Raw genomic sequence first — 18278 nt, 5'->3', positions numbered from 1 at the left:
ACAGGAATCAGATTTTCTTGAGAATAGCTTGTTCCTTACTGCTAGGAGCTAGCCAGGTGGAGCCTCCTAGTGGAATGCTAAAGTTTTTTTTATAAAAATGAGGAAGGGGGAGATGAGTCATGAGAAACTGTGGACTCTGAGAAACAATCTGAGGGTTTTGAAGGGGCAGGGGGGTGGGAGGTCGGGGTACCAGGTGGTGGGTATTATGGAGGGCACGTATTGCATGGAGCACCGGGTGTGGTGCATAGACAATGAATTCTGGAACACTGAAAAGAAGTTTAAAAAATAAATAAAAATTTTTGAAAAATGAATAAGGTGATGACAGGGATGATGCACTTCAACTTGAACTACACACATTTTAAAATCATACAAGAAACCCGCCGTGGAGGAAATGAACAACCTGAGGAATGAAAAAGTGAACAGGGTCTTACATTGGCTATTTCTAGCTTCATTCCGGCCTTGATTCCAGGAGTGATGACCCCAGAGGAGGAGACTTGCAGTTGTAATCCAAGTCCAGTGGGCAGTTCAAAGGCGTTGTCCATGAAGAGGTAGTGAAGAAACAAGTCATTCACTGAGCCCTTCCTGATGGCCTCTCTAATCTGTAGATCCAAGATGGCAACGACAAGTAAGCCTCATCCAAGTGGGATTTGTGAAAGGCAGTCTCCCACATCTCAGACAGTAACTGTTCTTCTTTATCCAGAAAGGAACAGACTAGCATATTTTGATTAGCTGAGGATTTGATCAAATGCATGATTACTGGTTTCAACAGAATGGGATGTAAGAAATTGCCCTTCCCAGATACCATGTCATTTTGAACTAGTGGTTCAGAGTCACTTAAGAATAGGGCTGGGCCTCAGAGCTTTCTGAGCTTTAAGTAGCCTTGGATGGCAAGGATTAATTCTGGTTATTTGGAGTCTACATGGAAATGAGGGCTTACTGAAGTATAATCTATTATGATAAAACAACTCTTTTAAAAGAATGATTTATTTTAGAGTGGGGGAGGGACAGAGAGAGAGAGACAAGCACACACACTGCTGAACACAGAGCCTGACTCAGGGCTTCATCCTAGGACCCTGAGATCTTGACCCGAAGTGAAACCGAGAGTGGGCTGCTTAACCAACTGAGCCATCCACATACCCCAAAACCATTTTTTTTTAATTGACAAGCTACTGAGATGATGAACATATTAGTATGAATTTTTTTTAAAAAACATTTTTAGAAAATAACTTGAAATCTGGTTTCTTAAAGCCAACATTATTATTTATCAAATACCAGGAGATATATTTACACATTTTTCTCCCTTATGAATAAATTAATAATGATGGAAACTATAACTCATATTTAGATAGTGGATAACAGTTTTTCAAATACTATACAAATGATTTCATAATCATTTGATATAGAGAACTTGTAGCATAGATATAGAGAAACACATATGAACAAATGGATGCCCTCAAAAGATACACCTAATATTATCAAAGGCCTAATTTCTAAATGTTACCAATTCTTTGCAATCCAAGAATATTCCTTTCTGAAATTCAAAGCAAACTGCTTCCCTGAAGGAAGTATCAGCACCTTCTCTGGTTTGTGGGACAGGATCTTAGGGGTCTGGGAGATCTACAAAGGGCATGGGCTATTCTCATTGCTTGTGATGGCGCCTGGCCTACTTACCATCTGGGGGATACCAGGAAGAGTGTGAACACCATCTAGCAGCAGCTTTCCCAGGAGCTGGATATCATGGAGCCTGACAAAGCCAAGCTCCTCTCCCAAGATGCGGAGGTAGGCTCTGGCTTCTGGGAATTCTTTGGATTTCAAATCTTTGATCAGTTTCTTGACATTGAGCATAATTCCATTGACCATGTCCTGGGATTTTAACAATAAAATGTCTAATGAGATGTCAGCATCGTCACACACCTTTAGAGTCCTCCTGTGGGGCCATCTACTGCAGCCGTGGTGGGTTAGACATAAATACACAGGTGGGGATATAGGGAAGCCACCGAAATCACTCCCGCCTTTTATTGAAAGATAGATAGCTTTACCAAATTGAGATGAAAAAAGAAAAAAAAAAAGAAACTGAGGTCTTATCAGGGATAGGAGGTGTCTCCATGCTGTTGGAAACTTGAATGCAGACATAATAAGAGGGACCTCTGTTCTCCAGGATCCCAGGATTGCTAGGGCTCACCAAGAGTAGAAGATATCTCCTGATTACCCCTTTTTCCTCTGATGAGAGATGAATACCAGGGGTTTCTTGAGAAAATATAGCTGCTATATAAATTGGCCAAAACCTTGAAAAACACCTTATCCTAGATAAGTTCTTCTTAGAGATTAGAAGAACACCATAGACTGATGCTTATACATGAGGGAAAAAAAATAAAAAGAACGATTGACAGACTCCAACAGAGCAAAGGGCCCCAGCCTCACGGGGACATGAGTAAATTAGAAAGTGGAGGTTTGGGCCATCTGTTGGCATCTAGGAGTAAATTATTGCCCTGCTTTTCAAACTGAAATGTACATACAGGTCACCTAGGAAGTGTCATTAAGATGCAGGTTCTGATGCAGTAGATCTCAATGGGGTCTCAGAACCTGCGTTTCTAACAAACCGTGATGTGAGCCAATGACTGAATCAGACTTGGAGTAGCAAAAAACTAAAGAATGAGAAACTCCAGATTATACTATCTATTTTCTACTCCTTAAGTGGGGGCTTATGTTAGCTTCAAAGTAGATTTTGCTCTCGCTATACGAGTAAGAGCCGAAGAAAGCGGTTAATAAGGAAAATAAGAATTCAAAAATTAAAATAATATCTGCTTATTGAACAATCAGTACCAGTCATGCACTCTGCTTAGCATTTTACATACTTTATTTCATTTAGTCTTTAAATAACCCAGTGAGGTATGGATTATTAGCACTCTGGGGATGTAGAAACAGACAGAGTATCAAGCAGTTTTCTCAGGCGTGCACAGTTTGAAAACAGTAAGGTCAGAATTCAAATCCATGCCCCAGAATTTCCACAGGTAATCATTATGGGAGAGTGCCTCTAATAAGTCTGGCTCCTGGGCACATTGAATCTCTAGGAGGCTTATAACTGCAGAGGACCCTAGTCTTTACTTCCACGGGACTGGTTAATAATAGCCACAGTTAGATAGCTCCTTGACGACTTCTAGGCTAGGAGGAAAATGTTTTGCATTGAGATCCAAAGCTTTTCTTAATGAAAACATACCTGCTCACGTTTATCATCTTTGGTATAGCCGAAGTGGTCAACTAAGACCTTGGAGACATGATCAGGAACTTGGTTATCAACCCAGTACAAAGCCTTGTTGACACTGTCTGGGAAAAATCCTTGCTTTCCAAAAAGAGCTTCCAATGTTGGCTCAAAACCTTTCCCTTCCAAACCAATCTGAGAAAGAAAATCAGGCAAGAAAATGCCATCAGGTTGCTTTGTTCCATGTCAGCCTCCAATCCCTCTTTAATGTCCATTTAATTAAACAAGTATTTAATGAATACTATGCAGTAGGAGCTGAACTCGGCAACCACAGGAGTTGTCTTCTTTAAATCTTACAAGAATCTTGAAAGGCAGAACTTATTACTTGTCCTTTTTCCAGAAAAGGCTAAGGTCAGAGAGGATAAGCAATTAAACAAGAGATTCAGATTGGGAATGAATTTGGGGTTTGAACCAGATCAGTCTGATTGCACAGCCCATGTGTTTTGTTGGCTTTGGATCTAAGGGCTTCCCTAAGACATCAACATTTCCCTTAATACTACAGTGTCATGCTTCAGGTGACCTTTAGCTAGAAGGCAGGAGGGCGAGGGAGGAGGGAAAGAAGGTGGCCTCAAACTGATGGTAGGAATGAGCTGCTTGATCTTAGCTCCTCCCAGGCTGGCTCATGCCCCACCTTGACTTTCTATTTATGGAGTTGTACCGAACTAGAGAAAGAATGGGAGCTTCTTCTAAGTCTCACACATACCTCAAAGAGATCTCCTGGAGCAAATCCAAAGACAGTGAGGGTTGTTTTCAGCATGCTTTCTTTAGGAAGGTAATTATTTGGATCAAATATGAGATTTCCCTCAATTTTGGCTGAGACAGGGTCAAGTGATGGCAAGGAAACAGACTTGGAAAGCTGATAGTTCCGGGAAAATTTTGAGAAGTCCATGATGGTTGGGAGTTGAGATCCTTTCAGAGCTTCTTCCACTGACTTTTTCAAGCTAGATGGAAACAGGGAGCATATTTTTAGCTTACTCACCATGTTACAAATCCATGTCTCTCTCACCCCAAGGAAATATGGATTGCCGAATGCTACCAAACGATCTGGATTTCATTTGCCCAAGAGCTTGGCTCAGGACTGCTGCATTTTTGTGTGCATGTTGTCCAGAAGAAAGAACACTCCATAAAGGGCAGGCAGTGGGCTTTAGGAATGAGGGGGATGGGAAATTACTCTTTGCCCTTTGTGGCAGATGTGGGAAAATTACTGTTACTTACTTTTTGATATACAGTTCTTCTGAGTTTAGGATGTTGGCAATGTGGGAAGCCACAAAGTTCTTCACTTGCTCATTCTGTTCCCGTGGAAGAAGCTGGATGATTTGGTTAATATCTGACTGGGAAGGGCCCCTCATCAGCATGAGATAGGCAGCTAGTCGCTTATCCCCTGGAGAGGCATCATTGAGGAAAACTTGAAGAAGGACTTCCCGGACCTGTATCCAAAATAGGAGACTGTTACCACTGTCCTTTGGTCAGAACACAGAACATGCCTGGCAAACACCAGTGTGGTCTGCTGGTGGTTTACTACATAGAAGTCAAATTTCTTTCTGATAACTTTTCAAATGCTGGTATGGTATCTTCTCACCAGTGTCCCTCAGAACAACCAGCTCAAGGAAGGGTCTCAGATTAAATGCACGTTACATCCAACTGCATTAACATACTCAAGTTGGGACTTGAGGAAGATCTGCTACTATAAGTGAAAACAAATCTGTTTAACTGTAAGTTATTTCAATGCAGGAATGTAGGTGGGAAGGGAAAGTGAGAGTTTGGAGTGAATAAATAAGGCGTTTTCCAAAGCTCTTATTTATTTCCAAATAAATAAGCGTTTTGCACCCAATTTGGGAAGATGGTGGAAATCAAGCATGTTCATGTTTTCCTAAGGTGAGAGTGATGGTTGATCTGGAAGGGGGACAGCATGAAACTAAAATCTCATATTCTGAGGCTAGAGTAGGACTGTGGTCTATTATTTCTGTCTTGTCCACATACTGCTAGGCAGTCAAGAGGCTTGTTGAAATTGGCAATTAGAAAGCAGTAGAATGATGAGATTTAGAATCTCTTTCCAAGTCCTTGTTAATCTGACTAAAGTTTTTACACTCGGACTTCCTCTGTGGACTTCACCTCATCATTAAGCTCCATTTTCCGCAAGGCCTGGATGGCAGCCTTCTGAATCAGCAGGGATGGCTCGGTACTTTTGATACACTTCAGGACTGAAGACCTGAGTCTTGGGGTTACTGTCTCCATGGTTCTGCCAATATTTCCAATGACCTGTATTGAAAAGAAACAAGGGAAAGTCAGGTGCAGAAGGAGAAGTAGGGGGTGTTCATGAAATTGCTTCTGAAACAATGCATGTCCTACAAAAGGCTGAAAGTACCCTCAGAATCAAGTAGGTGTGATCTTGGTTCCCAGTGCAGTCATCACGAATCTGTTCCGACAGGTAATCAGCAACATCCAGTAGGTCCTGAGTCACCAAGGGGTTAGCCTTATGATAGCTGCAGAATGAGAGTTAGGACTTAGCAAGCACAGCCAAGTTTATTTAAGATACAAACTTGTGTGTGAACATTTCTTATTTCAAGTCTTTGCTCTCAACATAGCTAGTGGAAAAAACAAGAGTACGCAAGAGAGTCTGAAAGTGGAAGGTGGGGTATAATCTTAGTACAGAGATGTGGGGGTCTTCCTCAGCTCCCACTAGGAGAAGCAGTGTGAAACTCACTTGTTGACTGTGTGACTCAGAGCATATAGAGTGGCCCGGCTCTGCTGCTCCTTTGCTGTGCTGAAGATCTCCTGCAGTCTCTCTGCTGAGGGCTCTGGCATCAGGGCTATCAGGTAAGTCACTGCATCTATCAGGAGGGGGTTGGCCTTTTCACTTCTCAGCCACTGGAGGATGTGAGTATAACACTGGGGCTGTCCACACTGAATCAAGGCTTGTAAGGTGATGGGGCTGAGAAGGAAAGAACAGAGAAGATTACAGAGATCACCTTCAGGCAGCTCCAATATCCTTGGCCCATGATTTCTGAGATTCGCTCTCCAAATCTGACCATCTCCCAAAATCCAACACAGATCCCAGGAAGCAGGAAGCCTTCTCTACAAGCACTGTCCACTGGAGAAGCACCACGGAGGAAAGGCTCAAGAAGGACCCCAGAGGGACCCCAGAGCCCAAAGAGGATTGTTATCACTGCCTTTCATTCAGAACATAGACCGTGCCAGACAAGCACTGGCATGGCCTCATTTCGGTCCTTAGTCCTTCCTCTGGTCTTCCCAACAGTTAGAACCAGTGCCTTAAAGTATGGAGAAATCACAGTATCACTTTGTTTGCCTAGTTCTCTCTCCACTAGTGTAGGCTTCCGGAGGGCACAGACTTCTTTTCCTCCCCAACTTTCCAAGGTACTCACAATAGAATGAGGAACTAGAAGTTACCCATCAAAAGGTGGGAAACATTGCTCTCCCATTTTGACACAGAAATGCCTATCTGCCTTGAATGCAGCATGGGAGTGTGTGTGTGTGTGTGTGTGTGTCCGTCCCATAGAACTCTAAGCACATTAGCTGATATTTCTCTATCCAGCAAACATTAATTGATTAATTAATAGTGGAATTATTGGATTGATATTTCAGTGGCCTCTGAGATTTTCTGCTTGGCCAAGGTTTGAAAGTTTAGCCCCCTACCACAGGTCATACAAAATATATGGCTACCACCATTAAAGAAATACCTGGACACCTCGATCAGCTTTGGCAAGACGGATGTGAAGGCCTCCTTGTTGAGACTTCTCAGTTCAGTAATGAGTTTCCTGAAGAGGTTAGCTCTCTGGGCATTCTGCTCGGAGACATGCAATGTCTGCAGCTCCTGGATAGTCTTCACAATGGCCTCAGCCTGCTGTGGGGGTGGTGTGGACTTGGTGTGCTCAAAGGCAAGACCCACCACTTCAGTGCCTGGAAAGGGGGGGGGGAGTGTCAAAGGGGTTCTTGCTTACCTCTACATTTCAACCGATTCCTGGTCTACTGAAAATTGGAAATTAGGGAGGTACAGCAAAGAGGAAAAGAAAACTATCCTATACTCAATACTTATGTATCTGGCTCTGTGCTTGGTGTTCGACTTCAGTGTTTTTACTGACTCATCACACTGTCCTATGGGTTCATTATTATTCTTCAATTTAAAGATAAGGGAACTGAGACCCAGAGATGAGGAACTCTCCTTGCCTAAGACCTCTCTGAGTATAAGGGGCAGAGCTGCAACTGAATCCAGGCTTATCTGAATTTGATCAGATTACCTCTCTGCTGGAAGGAACTAGACAAGACTGTAGCTGCCACTGACATGACTATGGCTGAGGCTAGACCCATTGATGCTTACCTGCCCTTTTTTCCAATGGGATCTATAAGAAGCTGATGGGGGAAAACGCTTCTGTGTCTCTTTCATCACCCTGCCCTGACCTATGCCAGGATGGGAGTTAATGTGGAAAATGTGGGGTTCATGGGGGAAATGTGATGCAATGGAAAGAGCCCTGGCTTCAATTAGACCCGAGGGCTGATTCTGCACTACCAATATTTGGAGACCTTGGATATATCACAAGCCTCTCCAAGTTTCATTTCACCCTCTGTAGAATGGGTATAAAAACACACACGGCTACCACCTGACATCACAGGTTGCATATGAGGGAACAATGAGGGAATGCATAAGACTGATTTAAATATAAGACAAATGCAGGGTTAGGGTTAGACTAGAGATTGCTAAGGTTTTTTTCCTGCTCTAAAGACTAATTCCTGACTCCGAAGGGTCTCTCCCACTTGCCCCACCTCATCCAGGTCCCAGGCTTATTTCAGAGTGTAGGAGGTTGTCAGACCTACCAAAGGTAGACTCAGGAGGCCAATTTCCTTTTTACGAAAACCTAGGTAGCTTTGGGATACTTCTCCTTTTTGTCTATTGCATTAACACTTAACATTTTGAAAGGGATGTGCTTTCTCACTAGAGGAGCCCATACCCAGAACGTCAAACCCCACTGGACTCACCGGTCAGCAGGCATCTCCTAGCCATAATACATGCTATGTTTTGGGCAGATTTCCAGGTCCTGGCAACAATATACATATAAAATCTTACCTTCCTCAAAGAAGCGGCTATTGATCTTAGGTGTATCTTCAAGTTTCAAAGTTTGTGTAACTTGTGCATTCATCCCATACTGACTCCTGGTAACAAAGGAAGCACATCATGTCATGGATAGCCAGTTCCCTAGAGAATAATATTCTTTTCATGTTGAATGTTTCCCTCTCTACTTCTACCCAAATCCTGCCTACCTTTCAAACCATTGAATCCAGCCTCTTGACCTCCTTCCCTGCCAATGAACACCCTCCACCTCCTCCTGGTCATGCTACCTGCCCTTCCATTAGAGGGACATCTGTAACTTACCCCTTTCACTACTCTGGAGTCCCCAGAGGGTAGGGACTAACACTGTGCCTTGAAACTCCTGTGTCTCTCCCTCAGAACAATGCCAAGAATAGAGCAATTAATCAGTAAACACTAGTTGATGTCTCAGGTTTCAAAATGGATTGGGATATACCAGTCTCTGGTCCCAATCCCAAATCTTTGATAAAGCCTTTTTAACCAGGGCAGCCTGCAATGATCCTTGGTTTTTCCTGATCCATAACCCTTAGAGTCTGGGTCTAAGATATCTTTTGTTGGTCTCAAACTGTTTTGTATACCTAAGATTTTCTTGCTTAATTATCTGTTAGCTTGAAAAGAGAGATGGGGTTGGGCTCTGCTTTGTACCTCCTCACAGTCTCCTCCAAACACAGCCTTGCTTGGAACAGGGTACTGAGAAGCACTCGTCTCCCGTCAACCCATAAATAATGAATCAGGGTGCAGAAGGTGACCTACTTGGAGGATAAAGGCAGGAACAGGTGTTGCTCCCTGCAGATGGCTTCCGACACATGCTTCTTCTTGGGGTCCAAAGTGTACTGGCAGGACTGGTTACTGCTAATCAGAGTTGAGAAGGGGTGGAGCTGTAAATGAGATTAGAAAAAACGTGTTGATCAGCCTCTGGGGATTGAACCTGATTCTTCTGCCATGGGCATTTAACTTCAAGGAAGATGGGAGATGGGAGTTCTGCCCCACTAGATAAACTCAGTTAAAGAAGGAAACTTGGTACTTGGCATGTAGACAAAGGGATGCAATAACTCAGTATACCCAAAGCGGAGTCAAGCTGTAGACTCTTCTTATTCCACCCCAATGAACATCTCATCCTGCACAAAGTATATCTAACCAGGTATTATACACCTACCCACCCACCACACATTAACACTTCACACTGCTTCTTAAGTTTTCTTTGCCTAGAAGCCTGTCGTTATGTCTTATGTCTCTCACATCCTTTGTATCTTACAGGTTCATGCTCCACATCCCCCATAAATCTTTGAGGCTAGACTGATGGATACCCGCCCACCATTCCGTCTAAGCAGATCTACCACCAAATTTTCCCATTGAACTACGTGAATAGTGCTTTCTCCTTCCTGGTCAGGGTTAGGATTGCTTGTCTGCACTGGTCAGTTTATAACTTTATCTAGTATGCCATTTATTGTCCTTTATTGGCATGCGTAGGAACCTTGTTCCTGGGTTAGACTGTAAGTACAAGGGAAAGGCCCATGGTTCATCTGCTACAGTCTCTGACCTTCAGTTCCGCCCAGAGTGGGGCTAAGCATACAGCAAGTTCTCAGAAAAGACACACAGGCCAGTGCCTTGGCTTCTTCTGAATATGACCCTTATGGCTGTCAGACATCATATATTCAGCCTCAAGGACAATGACCAGGAACATTGCCAAGCATGGCAGTGATTGCTCATGTCCTTCCTGTTTATTGAGATAAGCTGTGATTCATGTCCCAGAAGATTACAAGGCACTGGGTAAGCTCTGGTAATATGGTGCTTAGTGGTCCCTGTTGAGGTGACAGGAGAGAAGGCTAATACTAAGAGGCTGGCCTAGGCAGGGGGCAGAGAGGCCAGGCATTGAGCAGGGTCATACATGGGACGAAAGGATAGGACACTGGAATGCTCTTGGTAATGTCACTTCATAGGAGTGAGGGAGAGGAGGGCAGAAAACAAGTCCTGGGACTTCCTCAGAGGTTGGATTCCTGGAGCTGGCGACATCCAGTCCTCTTGTAGGAAACAGCAGTAGATGGCTTTGCTATCCTCCATTAAGCTCTAGAACCTTTTCAGGGATGGACAGTCATTACTCTCCAGGGATGGTGGATGGTTCGGTGTCAGTAACAGAAAGACAGCAAGAAGGTCAGAGCTCTGGACTGGGAAGTCAGGAACCTGACTCTGGTCTTGGTTCAATTAATAACAGGTCACGTGACCTTGGGCAGTCCTTTCCTGTCCTCAGTTTCCTGCTATAGTCTAGACGAAAATGAGTCTGGGTTGATTCTTCCCTAAAATTCTTACCAGCTCTAACATTCCAGAATTTTAAGACTCAAGAGGACAGTGTTCATTGCAAGGAGCGACGTGGATGTGAAACTTACCATGCCTTTGATCAAAGCAAGTGGGCTAACTCCTGTGCTAACGGCCTTGAAGTGATCACACTTCTCCAGGTTCCTTTCAATGGATATTTCTGTTGCCACATTTGCCTTCTTTGTTTTAACAGTTAAGTCACTGGAACAGTTTCCATACACAGTATCCTATGGGAGTAGAAGATACAACAGGTGTATTCAATGTGGGAAAAACAGCTCTGGATGCTTTAGAGGGGCTAGGAAAGGAGCCTGGGAGAAAAGGCAGGAGCACCATGGATTGGGAAAGGATTTTCTTCCTCCTAGGCTGACAGTGGGCATTGCTGCTACTCCAGAGCTAGACTGAGAAAGCCATGAAGGGTGGTTCTGGTTCTGAGGCACATTCACCTGGCCACCTAGTTCCCAGCAGACTCTGACTACATTCTGTGCTCTCAGAGGATTTTCTCTATTGCTCCTTTACAGCAAGGATTCCAGTCTGCCTGGTGCTCAGTGTGTCTTGGTTCTCTCCACAGATCCCGAGCATATTACGAAAGGTCTCTGCAGGACACATCTATGTCTTCTCCAAGTGGAGCAGAGTATAGAACTTAGAACATAGTAAGGGCTCAAAAATGTTCATGGGATTCAACTAAATTGAATTCTCTCTTGGATCAAAACTTCAAATTCTTGAGAGAGGCTAGCAACAGATTCCATTATTTTCTGGGTTTAAAATACACAGAGCTTTACTGTGTTATATCTTGTGGGGACACAAAAAATCAAACAGAAGAGTATGGTGGTCAGGACTCCTCAAATACTGCTTTAAAATTAGGCTCTTTTCTCTATCTGCTCAGAAGGAAATCCATCAGTGAGCCCAGGGGACAGGAAGAGCCCTGGGTACCAGCACTTCTCACCAGTACAGGGCCTCCTGGGCGTAGCTAGTCATGTGGCTAAGTCAATAATCCACTTTATATACAGAGTGGGACCCAGCTCAAATTTGTGAAGATGAGTTCAAAGGGCATGGTTATCAATTTTCTGCATTCTCACCAGAAACAACTCTTGTTTATCAGCTTCTGTCTCCAGGGGAACCAGGAGGGCAGAGATGATGCCCCTCTTGATGTTCAGGATATGTGTAGACTCTTCCTTCTCTGGGTAAAGTAAAACTTGCTTCCCTTCAGGAATGGCCAGCCTGAGCTCGTGCCTGTTTCAGAGAGAGTGAGGTCACAGACGTGTCCTTTTTCCGCTGTAAGCCTGTTGGATGTAAGCTAGGTAGCTTTGCATCTCCTTTTACTTACTGTTTTTTTTTTCCCCATCTTTTCTTTATAAGTGTACATTTTTCAAAAAAGTGTACAAATATGTGTATGTTTTTTGTATTCTTTGACTTCTTTACCTGCTTTTCTTGCCTTATGCATCCTCACTCTGTTTTCTACCCACACCAGTCTCTGCTGTCATGTTCCTTACAGAATAACTCACTGGGTTTTCCACTTCTCTCTCCACACTCAGACACTCCTATCTAGAGGTGTGGGGTGGAAACATTCACGCATAAAGATTTTTTTCATTGCTTCTTTTACATAGACGACACAATGTTTTCACATTTCCCCCCATCTTTCTTTTCTCAATTATATGCCACAGAAATCCTTTGACTCCATTGGTACAGGTCTGACAGATTTTTTTTTTTAAGCTATAGAACTTTCTCATTTTATGGTTATATATAATTGATTCAGACATTCCCTCTATTTGATGGGATTCACTTTCTTTCTGGATTTTTCCCTCCCACATGAACAACACTGAAATAAACATGCTTATGCATATTATCTTCACACATTACTGCTCTTCTCTTCATGGGCGAGAGTCCCAGCCTTTTGAAATTGCTATGTCAGAGGTAGTAAGTTTTTAATTATAACAGATATTGACTATTGGCTCTCATTTCCACCAGCAATGTTCACTTCTCCTCAGAGGTCACCAGCAACAGGCCCTTGGTTGCTTTATATTTTGGTAATCGTATGGGCATAATGTGATAAATATATTGCTGTTACGTTAATTACACTTCCTGACTAACAGTGAATTTGAACCTCTTTTCATACATTTGTTGGGTCATCACTCTTTAATAAGCCTTGAGACCATGTCTGAAGCCCATATCAACTATGGTCTTAGGGACTTCCCTTCGGGGACTTCCTTTTGGAAATTCAGGGCTGCACCTGCTCTGGGTAGGTCATAAGCAGGAGAAGGAGAACAGGCACATCTTCCATAGCTCAACATCTTTGCAGAAAGTTCCAGATACTGCAGTGTAGGCTTGGGAAGCCGGTAATAGTCAAGAGCAGGAGTCCCTTTAGTTTGGAGAAGGTAAAACCCAAAAGGAAACTACTAGTCCCTCCTGTCACTGATCCCTGTGCTGCAGACATATTCAGGTCTTGGATAAAATATTGGCAACAGACAGAAGCATGAAGGCTTACTCGGCAGAGAAAGGACTGGCTTTCATGTCTAATGTTTAACAAATCGAAAAGATGGGTGGGGAGTTTCTGATGCCCCCAGACCAAAAAACCTATAACTGTCTGTATTTGCACACACTTAGGACACTACCAACTGTGATCTGGACTCGAGGCAGGGGTGATGTTCACAATATTTACAACAGGAGCGATACAGACATAGATCAATCAGAAGACAGGCTAGCTGCAAACACCAGGGTGGCCTGGTCACTATGCTTGGGCAGAACTACAGTCTTGGGCAGGGCAGGGCAGTGAGGGGCGGGGGGTACTTGGCATTCTCTGCACTTGCTGAGGCTGAGCCTTGCTGCCCCCAGTGGAATAGACCCTGCACCACACCAAGTCCTGCTGGACCTTCCCTGAAGACCACGGGGCTACGGGTCTTGTTTAATTCTTTAAACAAGAATTCACCTGTTTAAACAAACCATCTCACCTTTATTGTCTCAAGGAGATTTAAAGCATGGGAGTTTTTAGAAACACATTTAAATGATAATTAGGGGCACTTCGCTAGGGGAGGGTAAATAATGTTTACCTCTTGCTGATTCTTGGGACAACTTAGCAATTCCCTGATCCATAGTGAATACAGAATGAAATGTTTGTCCTCACACACAGGCCTCACATAAAACACAAGCATTCATCCCTCCCTGGATACACACACACACACACACACACACACACGTGCACACACACACACGAATGCACACACACACATATCCACAACACATCCAGCAAATCTCAGAGCTCAGAAGTTCAGACAGGCCCCTGCCTTACCTGGACATGGCAGCAGCAAAATCCTCCGAGTTCTCAGTCTTCTGCAGTGAGGGCCTGCCCTTAGGGTTGAAGCCAGACCCTTCCTTCAGGGTGCACTGGCTTGTCCTGAGGATAAAGCTGCAGAGTTGGGGGACCTCCAGCTCAACCTGAGAAGGGTAGTAAGCAGCATCAAGAACATGAGACCATTCACAGCCCAGGGCTTACTCTCTAATCAGGACACAGAGGAAAATACTGTTGGGGACCCCTGGTTAGAGGGAATACAGTCTAAGAGCTAGAGGAAGAACAAAGAAGCAGAAAGAAAGCCATCATTGGTTTCAACGGCAAATGTTTCCTTAATGTCATCAAAAAAACCAAGCAACCTAACTGTTCATATCTCTTGGGGCCTATTCAGAACTTCATGTACTGCCGGAGTACATGAGATCTGTAAGGGTTATTTGGCACTGTTCAAGAACTTTCTGCAGTGATTGAAATGTTCTGATAGGAGAGCTGCTGGCCATGGGCACTTGAAATGTGGCTGGTATAACTAAGAAGTTTAAGTTTTACTCAATTTAAACAGCCATATGTGGCCAATGGCCACCTTATAAGACAACACAGACTATGGGGCCCTAGAAAGAAGAGGTCTGTTTTCCAACTTGACTTCTCTTTCCCACATGGCCCCTAATAGTGACCCTTAGATCCATTCCATGTGAACACAGACATGAATACAATCATTTCAGCGATAGATAAAGTTTTGAAAACAAACTACATGTTCACATTTTTCTTTTTTTCTGTTTGTCTTAAGCAAAGATTGTTTCGCTCCGAGTCTAAAAACTGTACTCTAGAATGCTTTCCTGAGATGCCCCCCTCCTTTGGCTTACCCCCTGGGCTTCTCTCATCATGTTAAATTTACCATGCTGCAATGCTAATATTCTAGATCACGTATTCCAGTTACATCTTAGAAGCTAATGGAATAATAAATCTGGTTGGCAAAATTTTTTTGCAGCAGAAAACTCAGCAGAGTGGCTGACTTTCAAACCCAGAGACAGTCCCTCACTTTGTGATTAACGGCAGTCCTAGTGTGAGCAGGGTCTGCTAGGACAGGAGCCCTGGGTTCCTCCAGTGGCTCTTCCTGTCTCCTCATACCTTGCAATTGATCCTGGTGGCACTCCTTGAATCAGCGGCCGTGGGGACACCGGTGGAACTCTCAGCCTCATAGCTGTATACGTACTTCCTGAGGTGCTTGAAGCGAGTTGCACCTTCTAACATGGGGAGAAATAGGTCAGCGACATAGTAGATAATTCCCCCAAAGAGTAGTCTACTGGGAAGAGAGAGGTCGTGGCAAAGATCGTAAAAAATGGTAATTAAACTCAAATTATTTTTAATTGACTTTGCATTATTTTGAATTTCCCTTTACAGATTTAACTTCCCCACTATGTTTTGTTGAGGATACTGCTTAAATTTGCCAGTAGTTTCTGAATGTATTATCTGAGGTGCAGGGAGGGGAGTGTTAAACAATGGGGCTGAGAAAGTCTGTAAGAGAGACTGGGGAATTAAGAATCAGCAACATAAAGCAAATAGCTCTAATGCCTTTTCAGCTTGAAAATTCCTGAGGCAAAGTTCATTAAGTCTCAGGGATCTCTGACGGTCTTAAGAATTCTGGAGTTTTCCACTGTGAGAGGAATTGGCTGAACAATTTGAGGAAAAGAGCATTTGGGGCACGAACACCAGGGCAGTGATGCCAGGTGGCCACAAGATGGCAGTGCTGTCCCATCAGAGGCCAGCCTCTCGCTCGGCCGAGGGCGCTGGGTACCACCTGGAGGCCAGCTCCTTTGATCCCTGGAGGTCAGGTAAATAGGAAGGAGTGGGGGTCTGGATTTCTCCACAAAGGTTAAAGTCAGCATTTCCTCACCCTCAGGTGCTTCGAATCAATGATTAGCCACTGATAAACAGACGGTGATGGGACTCGGTAGAGTGCCCCCGGGCCCAGAGAGTGACAGTCCCTGCCCCCAGGCCAAGCGCTTGGGACAGAGTAGAAATGCAGGCAGAAGGAGTTGAGATCCCTTGGAGGAGGGCAGAGTCCCACGGAACTGGCTTCTTGGGGCTCAGAGCCGTGCACACCCATCATAGCATCCCAGCATCTTAGCGAGCTGAGGTGCAGAAGGAGGGGCTGGGGGCTGGGGGCGCCCTTCCCCGCCCAGTGGGGAAAAGCCTTACTTGGGCAGCTGGGGCTGGCGTTTTCCAGCACCTCGTCCTCTGTAAGAAAAGGAGAAAGACAGCGCTGGGTTTTCTCCCCTCTTCCAGGGGGCCCCGGGTCTCCCGGGCAGGGGGCCCGCTGGCGTCGTTGGAGAGAATGCAGGTTCTGGAGAACCCTCTCCCCGGCCTGCGCTGTCCCCGCCCCCCAACTGCGTTGTACGTGGACGAGCCACCGCCGGTCCGGGTCCCCGGCCCCCCCAACCCCTCTTCCCGGGACCCAGGCCCCCGCGGCCCCCAGGCCGGGCCGCCCCACTCACGCGCCCCGGCGCCGGCGACCGCCAGCAGCAGCAGCAGCAGCAGCAGCCCCGGCAGCAGCGCGGGCCTCGGACGGCCCATGGCGACGGGGCGGGCGGCTCCCTCGCTGCGCCTCGTGTCGCCTGGCTGGCCGGCTGGCTCCTCAGGGACGGGCACCCGCAGGCCGCCGCCCCGCACTGAGGAGGGAATGCGCGGCCGGCGCCCGCGCCCCATTTATACCAGGTCGCCCGCCCAGGCCGCAGCGCCCCGGCGAATTGCAAAAGGTCCAAAGGGCAGCCAGCCGGGCCTGTTTGCTTTTGCACACCAGTCTCCGCAGCCTCTGAGCGCCAGCAGGGGCCGGCCAGGGGCTGAGGCCAGGCGCAGCCGGCAGCACCTCTGCGCTCCTCTCCTCGGGCCTGTTTAGAACGGGGCCCTGGGAGGTGGGGTTGGGGGAACTTGGACCCTGCCCCGCCGCCCACCCAGCAGTGCCTTCAGAAGATAACCAGGCACCCGGACAAAACCCACCCCAGCTCCCTGCTCTGACTTTGTAGCCATTTCCAGAACTAGTCCTCAATGGCCTCTTGGTTGAGACATTTTCCTTTCTGTCCCGTTTTCGCCAAAACAGTGACTTTGTTTTCACCAAAACTTTGGACTTTGTGGTGGCCGGGTGCCCCTACTCTTGATAGGTACCTGTGGCTGTGGGTCAACTGCCTGGGGTTCAGCCCACCAGGAGGGAGCAGAGGGAAAGGTACAGGAGGCCTGGTGAGTGACTGACCCAGTGTCCTGAGGGACCTAGTCCCAGTCCCAGCAAGAGTCCAGGGGTCCAAATCTTCAAGAAATCCCACTGAGGTGCCCCCTCCATCTTCTTGGGAAACTGGGTAGAGGGGGTTTTTCCCCTGCATGCACCAGCTCCTGGGTTTCCTCCAGGGATGGGGAGGCCAGCGGGGAGAAACCGAGTGGCAGATGAAGACAGCATGTTCCTTGGAAACACCCCAGAGCCTCCTCCACAAATCCTTCCCTTCTTCCTCCAGGAGACATTTAACAAGGTGCCTCCTTTCGCAGCTGTAGGGAATCCACACAGCATGGATATTTCAGCTGCGCAGACTTTATCCACCCAGGAGCCGAGCTCAGGTATGACAGAAGGGATGAACCGACCCGGGAGACTGGCCTGTCCACAAGGCACCTCCAGTCCACTTGGTGAACAGATACAGAGACGGGAAACTGCCGGAGGGCCCTGAAGGTAGGCTGTGAGGAGCGCTAAGCTGGGTGGGGAGTAAGGGCTGGAGGAGTGCAGGGCAGGGGCTGGAGCAAGGACCCGGAGCCAGGGACTACCAGATACACAATCGCCTGTTGCATGAGCCAGTGCTTACTAGTCACAAGTAGCGCCTCTGTATCCAGATGGAATAAACGACCTGTGAAGGGTTGCAGTCTTCTGGTGGTGAGAAGGGTAGTTCCAGAAGGGTTCCTAAACAAACAAACAAACAAAAAACCAAAAGAAAGGTTCCTTCCGTGCTCTCAGGGGAGATGCACACTACAACATAGGCCTTGTTCCTGGCACTTGTTTCCACATTTCTCCTCATCGGTGTATGGTGGTCTTTAGCCAGGAACTCCTTGGGCCTCGGAACTCCCTGCTGTGACCAGCGGTTTTGCATTCACGCTGTATTAAAGGTGTTATTAGGCTGATGGTGCCTGAGCCACTGAATTGTGGAAGGTCTGGAAGAAGTATCCGCCCCCCACATCATTTCTCTGAGCATTTTATTAGAATGATTTTATGACTGACTTTCCATCGGAGGAGCTGATGTTCGTATTTTTGGAAACGCATGTTCACTTTAAAGAGAATGGGTGAAAAATTTAGG

At 46.0% G+C, this 18278-nt stretch overlaps 1 protein-coding gene across 1 annotated transcript in view; it reads right to left on the bottom strand.

The window, feature by feature from the left end:
* APOB (apolipoprotein B) overlaps positions 1 to 16612 on the bottom strand; it is a 37517-nt gene extending 20905 nt beyond the window's left edge. The window contains exons 1-17 of the mRNA XM_059132540.1: positions 16446 to 16612; positions 16150 to 16188; positions 15079 to 15194; positions 13957 to 14102; positions 11750 to 11903; positions 10745 to 10900; positions 9114 to 9238; positions 8340 to 8425; positions 6958 to 7177; positions 5964 to 6191; positions 5625 to 5742; positions 5372 to 5518; positions 4475 to 4686; positions 3963 to 4200; positions 3218 to 3394; positions 1672 to 1863; positions 432 to 599 (exon numbers count right to left, since the gene is read on the bottom strand). Of these exons, the coding sequence (XP_058988523.1) occupies positions 432 to 599; positions 1672 to 1863; positions 3218 to 3394; positions 3963 to 4200; positions 4475 to 4686; positions 5372 to 5518; positions 5625 to 5742; positions 5964 to 6191; positions 6958 to 7177; positions 8340 to 8425; positions 9114 to 9238; positions 10745 to 10900; positions 11750 to 11903; positions 13957 to 14102; positions 15079 to 15194; positions 16150 to 16188; positions 16446 to 16524 (2601 nt within the window). The 5' untranslated portion in view covers positions 16525 to 16612. The remainder of the gene's footprint in view (positions 1 to 431; positions 600 to 1671; positions 1864 to 3217; positions 3395 to 3962; positions 4201 to 4474; positions 4687 to 5371; positions 5519 to 5624; positions 5743 to 5963; positions 6192 to 6957; positions 7178 to 8339; positions 8426 to 9113; positions 9239 to 10744; positions 10901 to 11749; positions 11904 to 13956; positions 14103 to 15078; positions 15195 to 16149; positions 16189 to 16445) is intronic.
* Between the last annotated feature and the right edge of the window lie 1666 nt (positions 16613 to 18278).

This window comes from Mustela lutreola, chromosome 9 (assembly GCF_030435805.1).
Source record: "Mustela lutreola isolate mMusLut2 chromosome 9, mMusLut2.pri, whole genome shotgun sequence".
Taxonomy (NCBI): domain Eukaryota; kingdom Metazoa; phylum Chordata; class Mammalia; order Carnivora; family Mustelidae; genus Mustela; species Mustela lutreola.
The sequence above is the reverse complement of the archived record's forward strand: the minus strand, read 5'-3'. Positions and strand labels throughout refer to the sequence as shown.